Raw genomic sequence first — 9,603 nt, forward strand, 5'->3', positions numbered from 1 at the left:
CCTCTCTCCCACCCAACCCCACCCCCACCCATGGCGATCTCCGAGCTCGGCTGAGGTACGCCGCCGCCGCCGGGCGCGCATCCCTAGATGCTGCTTCCTGCTTTTTATTTTGTTTTATTTTGGAGGGTCTGACGCGGTGGCTTGCTGCAGAATGCGGCGGGTCTGATTCGGGCTGGGATGGGGGTGCCGGTGGGAGGATTTGTGGTGACGGACTGCTAGGTTTTCGCGTTGGTTTTCAAGGCGGGGGAGATGAGCTCCTCCTCGGGGGCCAGCATCGGCGCCCAGCCGCCGCCGCCGCCGCCCGCTGCGCCGCCGGAGGAAGGTGGGTGCCTACTTCCTTCGTTCCTTCTATTTGGTTGCCCGCTTGCTTGCTGGCACCTGCAGGCGGCGGGCGGGCCTTTCTTCCTCCGTTTCCTTGACCTGATTTCGTTGGGGTTTCTGTGGGTGGGTGCAGAGAAGAAGAACCTCAACTCGGAGCTGTGGCACGCCTGCGCCGGCCCGCTCGTCTGCCTGCCCACCCTCGGCACGCGCGTCGTCTACTTCCCGCAGGGACACAGCGAGCAGGTCAGCACCCACGCCCGCTTCCCTCCTCGGCGTTAGCTTCTTCTTAACCCCGTGCGCGCGTGCGCGCAAGGTGGTCGCTGTATTGCCCGCGTAGCCTTGCTCGCGCTCTACTGTGTTTTCTATATCTAATGCGCTCTATTTCGTGCTCAAGGTGGCGGCGTCCACCAACAAGGAGGTGGAGGGGCACATCCCAAACTACCCCAACCTGCCGCCGCAGCTCATCTGCCAGCTCCACGACGTCACCATGCATGTACGCGCGTCATCCTTTTCTGCACCGATTTCTCAGATGCGGCAATCCGTCTTGCCTATTTCGATATCTCTGGGTTGCTGCTCACTATTTGTTGCAGGCTGATGTGGAGACGGACGAAGTGTACGCGCAGATGACGCTGCAGCCGCTCAACCCGGTAGGCCATCCGGGGATTCGTGATCTGAAGCACTTATCGCTTGCAATGGTTTATTAGATGAGATTTTGTAAGGAGATTTGATGGTTTCTGTTCGGTTGATCTGTGTGATTGCAGCAAGAGCAGAACGACGCCTACCTCCCCGCCGAGATGGGGATCATGAGCAAGCAGCCCACCAACTACTTCTGCAAGACGCTCACGGCCAGCGACACCAGCACGCACGGCGGCTTCTCCGTGCCGCGCCGTGCCGCCGAGCGCGTCTTCCCTCCTCTGGTGTGATGAGTGTGTTACTTCCGGGCGGGTGCCCCTTTCCCTTTCGCGCCCTGGGTTTTCGGTCTGCTGTTGCCAATAACAGGTGGTATAGTGTGGTTTGTAGGATTTCACGCAGCAGCCTCCTGCGCAGGAGCTAATTGCGAGGGACATCCATGATAACGAGTGGAAGTTCAGGCACATCTTCCGAGGCAAGTTTCTCCCAGTAAATTCTACATCACCGTGATGAAATCTTCTTCTGCTGGTCTTAAATGAAGTTTCTTAATTACTGCTTTGGTTTCTTTGCTACGGAAACAGTTGACTTTTCTTGCCACTGATTATCAAATCATCTCCTCCGTTTCCATGTGTGCGTCTGTGCCCACAGAAACATCAGCTCTTTGTGCACAATGCGATTTAAACATCTCTCTTACAGGGGAAAACACTCAGTATTTTAATTCTCTTTCATGGGCTGGCAAAAAACAGATTCCTGAAAACTGATATAATTTGGATAGTACGCCTTTCAACCATTTTGGATTTTAATACTTACTTCAGAGAGAGTGCGGTACCGGATTAAATATAAGTCAACAGATGTTTCTGAAATATTCATGAGTCAGTCCGGTACCACCAAAATTGCACATGGGCACTCCACTCTCTGTACTGCACTCTTGCCAGTACAAATGTAGGATGTTCTTATGTCCTATGCTCATATTTCCTAAATTATTTGTTGTGGATTCTTCAGTGGACAATATACTCCATTTTCGTATCTAAAATGCACTTCATTTTGTATGACCATGACTTGGAAAAGTTGGCTTAAACCAAACATTTTTCCGATGACAGTACCAAGTTGCTTTTAAGATTATATGATGCTACCCTTTGTACTAATCTGCTTATTTTGCACAGGCCAACCCAAAAGACACCTATTAACTACTGGCTGGAGTGTGTTTGTCAGCGCTAAGAGACTTGTTGCTGGAGACTCGGTGCTTTTCATATGGTGTGCTTCACTGTTTATTCATGTTATTGTGAAAATTCGCATTTTGATTTCGAGTACCCAAGTAGGACTTACTGTTCATTTTATGGTTTAGGAATGAGAAAAACCAGCTTTGGCTGGGAATCAGGCGTGCCAGCCGGACACAGACTGTGATGCCTTCCTCTGTTCTTTCGAGTGACAGCATGCACATTGGGCTCCTTGCAGCCGCAGCTCATGCTGCTTCCACAAACAGCCGCTTCACTATTTTCTACAATCCCAGGTAATTTAGATCGTTTCATTAACATACTGCACTCCTATAGTTCCTCTTTGCGTTCAACTTTTACAGAACTGAATGTTTGTAGGGCATGTCCATCAGAATTCGTCATACCACTTTCCAAGTACATCAAGGCTGTTTTTCACACACGGATATCGGTTGGTATGCGGTTCAGGATGCTCTTTGAGACTGAGGAATCTAGTGTCCGCAGGTGAAGTAGCAAAATCAAAAAATCCAAACTTGGTTCAAAACTACAATATCTATTCATAGAAATATCATACCTATGTGCTATTTATGTGTGGTGTTTCTTAGTTGGCTAGCACCGCAAAATGTTTTGCAGGCTGTAATGGCAGTTACTGAAGTTTCAGTTCTCTATTTATATGTGCTTCCATATGAGTAATGGGTGTAATAATTATACTCGAATTTTCTTAATCTAGCTGTGACGAGATATTCAATGAAATGCAGGTACATGGGCACAATAACAGAAGTAAGTGATGCCGATCCAGTGCGTTGGGCTAGTTCCTACTGGAGATCGGTTAAGGTAACTTTTTTTACTTGATGATATTGCTCTGGAGCACTGCCTGGTTGATTCCCTCATCTATCTGCATTATTTTGTTGCAAGGTGCATTTTATGTATGCATTTTTTTCTCTTCGTTTGTGCCATTGATGATATTTCCTTTGTGTCTATCTTAATTTCATTTTCTTTTGGTATGCCATTCAGTTTCTTGCCACAATAATTTTCATCCGTGTTACATCTTCAGATATTATTAGGTCAAAAAAAGTTAATTTGTTGATGTAATAGTACTGTTCCATTACATAATGGTTGATGTAAAGAGTGACTTACCTCCTTTTCAAATCACTGCTCTTAAGACTAATTGGAAGTTCAGTATTTGGGGGTTCACTAACCAGTGTCTTTGATATCATAATTGTAGGTTGGTTGGGATGAATCAACTGCAGGGGAAAGACCACCTAGAGTTTCTTTATGGGAAATTGAACCGTTGACAACATTTCCTATGTATCCATCACTGTTCCCACTGAGGGTTAAGCATCCTTGGTATTCTGGAGTTGCCGGCCTTCATGGTACAATTTTGTCATTGTTCTTATAATACATAAATGTTTAGTCCCCTCTGCTGTGTAATGGTGCAAGTAAAATTATGGCGTAAATGAAATTTGGATTTTTTGTAAGTGAAGTTAGCTATTTAGGCACCAGTTTGGATGAACTATATCCAATGCTATACAGATTGATACACATTTTAGTATTTTTTGTGCATGTTCTTTTGATTGGAAATGACAAAATATTCTGCTTAATGTTTTTTTCTAGCCTCTCCACATATATGTTCCTTTATTAATTGTTGTATTGCACTTAAGATGACAGCAATGCTTTGATGTGGCTGAGAGGAGTTGCTGGCGATGGAGGTTATCAGTCTTTGAACTTCCAGTCACCTGGCATAGGCTCCTGGGGACAGCAGAGGCTCCATCCTTCTTTGCTGAGTACTGACCATGATCAGTACCAGGCAGCAGTAGCTGCTGCTGCCGCCGCCTCCCAGTCTGGTGGTTATCTGAAACAGCAATACCTAAACCTTCAGCAGCCCATGCAGTCGCCTCAAGAACACTGCAACCTCAACCCGCTGTTGCAGCAACAAATCTTGCAGCAAGCAAGCCAACAGCAAACAGTTAGTGCTGAGAACCAAAATATTCAGGCAATGCTGAACTCAAGTGCTATCCAGCACCAACTTCAACAACTCCAGCAAATGCAGCAGGCTCACATTGATCAGAAGCAGAAGATTCAATCAGATCAGACATATCAAATTCCTACTATTGCGTCTCTCCCAAGTCCAACATCATTACCAAGTCATCTGCGTGAAAAATTTGGCTTCTCTGATCCTAATGTGACTTCGCCAAGCTTCACCACTTCTAGCAGCAGTGATAACATGCTGGAATCGAACTTCCTGCAGGGAAATTCGAAAGCTGTGGACTTGTCTAGGTTCAATCAGCCTACAGTTAGTGAGCAGCAGCAGCAGCAGCAGGCTTGGAAGCAAAAGTTTATGGGTTCGCAATCACTGTCCTTTGGAGGCTCGGGTTTGCTTAACTCACCCACAAGTAAAGATAGTTCCCTTGAGAACAAAATTGGTTCTGATGCGCAAAACCAGTCCCTTTTTAGTCCTCAAGCCGAAAATTCCTCCCTACTGTACAACATGGTACCTAACCTGACTTCGAATGTTGCTGATAATAACATGTCGACGATTCCTTCTGGATCGACGTATATGCAAAGTCCAATGTATGGTTGTTTGGACGACTCTTCTGGTATATTTCAGAATACAGGAGAGAATGACCCATCAAGCAGAACATTTGTGAAGGTAGGTGCCGTATGTTGCTTTTTCATGACATCAAGTTTAAATCCTTCCTTACGTTATTGCTGAAATGTTGTGCAGGTTTATAAGTCAGGATCAGTGGGGAGGTCGTTGGACATCACCCGGTTCTCTAATTATGCTGAGCTACGAGAAGAACTGGGTCAGATGTTCGGCATTAGGGGTCAGTTGGATGACCCTGATAGATCAGGCTGGCAGCTTGTATTCGTCGACAGGGAGAATGATGTGCTTCTCCTTGGAGACGACCCTTGGGAGTAAGAAACCATCTCTTGAGTTCTGCTTCCTTTATGAGTTTGTTGAAGTGTTGCTTATATTTGCGTTATAAATGAGGTTCTGTTTTATAATTTTCTTATTTGTGTTACTCCCTCCATCCTGAAAAGGATGTGGCAGATTTGTCTAAATTCGGAGTAGAATTTTATGTCGCATAGTTTAGGTGGTGTGACAATATTTGGTTGCCACAATGTTTCTTAAGATATGATCTACTATGGCTATACACATTTGGTGATACTTTATATAGTATTGTGAATTTTTACCAGACCTGGTTCTAAGTATATGGAAAGTTTCTAGACACATCATAATTTGCAAACCCACGTCAGGTGTCGTAATGTCATTAGCTAATGCATCACTTTTTTAACTAACTATATTTGAGGTGTTGACCACATAAAATATGGCGTAGTGACACAAGTTTGTGTTTAACTAATTAATTGACTGGTTGGTGTTGCTGGCCTTGGTTTTATGGCAACATCAGTTCATAGCTTATCAGGTCACACACTAGGTTAAATGGATTTGTTTTCAGCATTTTCTAGCAACCATTTGTATATGCAGATTGTTCAGTGCCAGATTGATATATTCTGAACTGTGTTTTATTTTCAGAGTGCTAAATGTATAATTCTGTGTGTGCTTTATTCTGCACAACATCTTCTCTGTCTATACTTAAAATAGTCAGATTCCACTAGTTCTGGTATTTGATTATTTCTTTTCTTAAAATTGTGTCTGTGTTATTTTGAGAATGCTCATTGTAGAACACCATGTGTGCTTTATTCTGAACCACATCTTCTCTATGTCTTTATGCGTTGAAAAATCAATTCCACTACTTTTGATATTTTATTTTATATTTCCTTGATGTAACTTATGATGGTCTAAGTCTACCCGTGTATGAATGTATATGCCAATATCAGTCATCTTGAAACTGAGCTTCCTCCATTGGTGCAGGTCATTTGTGAATAGTGTATGGTACATCAAGATACTTTCACCAGAGGATGTGCATAAGTTGGGGAAGCAAGGAAATGATCCACGTTATCTTTCCTAAGTGCAAAACCATGGTGCTGTTTCTGGTAATTAATTTTGCTCTGCTGTTTAATTGCTGTGCGTCTCTTTTTTGGATTTTATTAGTTTCTGTTATTTTTTTCTTAAATTATTCTGCTAACATATGTAAGCTTTTTTTTGAAGGCCATGACAAAAGTTGTTAATTGAACATTTTGGTCTGAAACCCACCTTTTGCGCATGTAACTAATAGAGCATGAAAACTACAAGAAGAATAACTAAATGTGTGAACTCATGATATTTAACCTATAATGAAATTCCTGATTGAAGTGTATATCACTGCATGGTGACTACTTCTCATTATTGTGGACAGTAAGACCCTATAAAAAATCCGTTAGAGCTTGTTTGGCTGAAATGAAATTAAATGTCATCATTTCATTGATCAATGAAACGAAATTCCAAGCTGAAAAATCATGTTTGGCTGCCACATTTTTTATGAGATGAAATGATTTCCAGTATAATTACATGTTTAGGGGCGAGAATTAAATTAACATATAGTACCAATTCATAAAATTTTCGATTGAAGTGGCGGTTTCGATTCTATGCCAGCCAAACACGTTGGTTGTGGCAGAGATTGAATTCCGCCATTTTCTGGCACAAATTTATGGCTGCCAAACGATATCTTAGAAAACAGATAAAGCCATCGACCATTGTGTGAAGTGTAGTATCTACATTTTTGTTAGGTTTCCCAAAATATGCCAAGACAGAAATTTTGGTTGCTAGTAAAGCAAAGTATCCAGGAATGGGGTATGATGGTGATAAACAAACTAAATCTCTTCATACATTTAATGCTTCGAGACTTAAAATAATGACATAGTGCACGTGCTACGAAAAGTGGGCTGTAGCCGATATCCCTTTTTGAGCAGTCCACTTTGGTGCATAACATTCAGAATGATTTTGGCATCTGTGTGTGTACTACTCCTACTAGAGAAAATTTGACCACATTTATTTACAGTCCCCAAGTAAAATGTCGAGTGGTTTGGTTGACACAATCTTGTCATGCAGTTGACTATTGTTTTTAAATATTGGTTGCTCTATTATTTATTCACTCAGTGCCTCTCCTATGAGAACCATCTGAATTCTTGTCTTCCAACTGCATTATTTTGATTAGAGACCATTCAAGTAATCACCTGTTTGTATGTTGATCTGTGTCCACTACTGACATATTGACCCGGGCTACATTACAGGGTCCAGCGAGGATTCTCTACAGCACATGGCAGCACTCTTGCTCTCAACAGCACAAGTCTCTGGAACTTCAATCATCCCATCTTCGTACCTGTCTCCTGCGTCCGTACACGTCTGGAGAACTCCCCGTCCGTTACCTATCTTCGGTGCCCTGCACCGACGTCCCGAATTCGTATTTCTGTAGGTTCCGCTTAGGAATCAGTATCCGGTTGAACTCTATGCTAGACCATTTGCAGCTCAGCGCGGCAGTTCATTTGCGTGCTGTGTCGAATCTTCAAAGACTATTGTTAGTCGGTAAACGCTTGTCGTGATCTATCTATGTATTCGAGACTCCTAGGCACTCTTTCCACGAAGAACAGCAATAATTTGAATGCAGGAGGGTTGTTTTAATTCGTGCCCTCGTCCTTTTGATGATGGTATCCTAAATTTTTCCATCATGCACGTATATGTTAGTCCTAGCTGAGATTATGGGAAGGCAGGTGTGTGTCGCCTTTTTTTCTGGCTGTTGGGGATCTTTCATTGTTAGATAGTGCCTGCTGCCAGATTTACATGATTTGTGATTTGTGAATTGTGATGCTGATTTGTTGCTGAATAATGTGTACATACTACACGGTGGGTCTAGATTAATTGTGATGCTGATTTGTTGCACATCACGAGTCTAGACTACGGCCTTATAGGCTCCTGAGATCGCCATGGTATCATCCTGCTTCAAGCTGGGATATTTACTTCGGCTCATAGGAGCATTTGCTCCCTTCGTGCGAATCTATATTTTGAAGTGTTAAAAAATTCTAAAATAATTTTTTTATGTACATCTACATATTTTACGTTCGTGCACAAGTTTTAAAAAAAATTAAAATTATGTGGCTAATGTAAAAAAAACAAATTTTGATGCTATAACAAGACATATTTTTTGTCTTTTTTTGTACACGCCACATAAGATGTTGACATTTTGATGAGGACACCGGGAACGGCGATTTGGCTCCCGGGAGCATTTGCTCTCGGATTTTTCGAAAAATCGGAACAAATAAAAAATTTATCAAAATGTTCCAGAAAAAATCATGCACGTACCTAACCATGGCACGCACCACCGTGTAAAATGTCGCTGCAAAATGTCATCGTATGCACCCTGGGAAAAAATGACAAATTTCTGACATGAAATGAGATCCAAAAATTTGAATCTCAGATCTGGAAATTTGTTATTTTTGCCTAGGACGCATACAATGACATTTCGCAGCGACATTTCACAAGGTGGTGCGTGCCATGGTCAGGTAAGTGCATGATTTTTTTCGGAATTTTTTTAAAAGTTTTGAAAAAACAAATTTGCTCCCCAAAAATCCGGGAGCAAATGCTCGTGGGAGCCAAGACGAATTTCCGGAGGACACCCTACTACATTACTACCTCCGTCATTGCAAGATGAAGATGATGCTGCTATGAAGCTCAAGTCCAATGAAGTCGGGATTGGACCAATGACAAGAGCTCGTGCGAAGCTACTCAAACAACAGCTGAATTTGATCCTAAGTGATACTTTGATCGATGAGACATTTATACTGCATAAGTCCTACTACTTATGTATGATCAGGTATGAAGAGGGAACAAGCATCGCACGAGTAGGAGAGGAGCCGTTGGACAAGAAGCTGGACGTGAAGCTGAACATTGAGCTGGCCATAAAGCTGGACATGAAGACATCCCATTGAAGCGCGAGGGAGGAGAGGGAGGAATGTGCGAGGGAAGAAGAAGTCCAGGTCGGCGCCAGACCCGGTCAGACCAGCCGCCACGCCGGCGCGCCCGGTCCCCAGCCCGGTTCAACCAGATGCCACGCCGGGTCCGCCCGACGCCGACCGGATCCTACGCTTGTGCCAACTGGGCGGGTGTACTGAGCCACACGACCCGCGCCCGGTCACCATCCGGTCCATGGCCCGGTTGAAACCGGACCACCCGGTCCCAGGCCGGTCGACCGGTCCCAGGCCTGGTCAACCGGTCCCCAGACCGGCCGTGTCCGAGTCTGTCTCGACCAGATCCAATCTGGGTCGGTTTTCTATGTATCTTTTCGACTCCTGGTCGTCCTGAACCCCTATATAAGTGCCCAGGACGCCCCCAAATTAGGTTTAGACCAAACCCTAGTTCATAGTTGATTGCTTTGCAACTCTATCGAATTCCTACACCATATTGCATTGATTTGGTGTATACCCTGAAAGTCTTGTGTGATCTGCTGTTCCATTGGGAATTAGACGTTAGTGGTCGGCGGCTATGTGCGCAAGTGTGTGGAGTTGC

General features: G+C 43.7%; 1 protein-coding gene across 1 annotated transcript; it reads left to right on the top strand.

Annotated features, from left to right (window-relative positions):
* Nucleotides 1-249: 249 nt before the first annotated feature.
* On the top strand, nt 250-7,722 carry LOC124676497 (auxin response factor 12). Its single transcript, XM_047212542.1, has 15 exons — nt 250-322; nt 455-564; nt 716-814; nt 912-968; nt 1,083-1,238; nt 1,342-1,426; nt 2,115-2,205; nt 2,297-2,461; nt 2,544-2,666; nt 2,921-2,996; nt 3,388-3,535; nt 3,824-4,812; nt 4,888-5,078; nt 6,037-6,158; nt 7,335-7,722. The coding sequence occupies exons 1-14, from the start codon at nt 250-252 to the stop codon at nt 6,131-6,133; spliced, it is 2,460 nt and encodes an 819-aa protein (XP_047068498.1). The 3' UTR covers nt 6,134-6,158; nt 7,335-7,722.
* The last annotated feature ends 1,881 nt before the right edge of the window (nt 7,723-9,603 follow it).

This window comes from Lolium rigidum, chromosome 7, assembly GCF_022539505.1.
Source record: "Lolium rigidum isolate FL_2022 chromosome 7, APGP_CSIRO_Lrig_0.1, whole genome shotgun sequence".
Taxonomy (NCBI): Eukaryota; Viridiplantae; Streptophyta; class Magnoliopsida; order Poales; family Poaceae; genus Lolium; species Lolium rigidum.

Bases quoted from the DNA above. Each gene is read 5' to 3' on its own strand.
- LOC124676497 (XM_047212542.1), top strand. From the start codon at position 250: ATGAGCTCCTCCTCGGGGGCCAGCATCGGCGCCCAGCCGCCGCCGCCG. The intron at 2,667-2,920 runs GTGAAGTAGCAA...AATGAAATGCAG, and splicing joins GAGGAATCTAGTGTCCGCAG to GTACATGGGCACAATAACAG. The intron at 2,997-3,387 runs GTAACTTTTTTT...TCATAATTGTAG, and splicing joins CCTACTGGAGATCGGTTAAG to GTTGGTTGGGATGAATCAAC.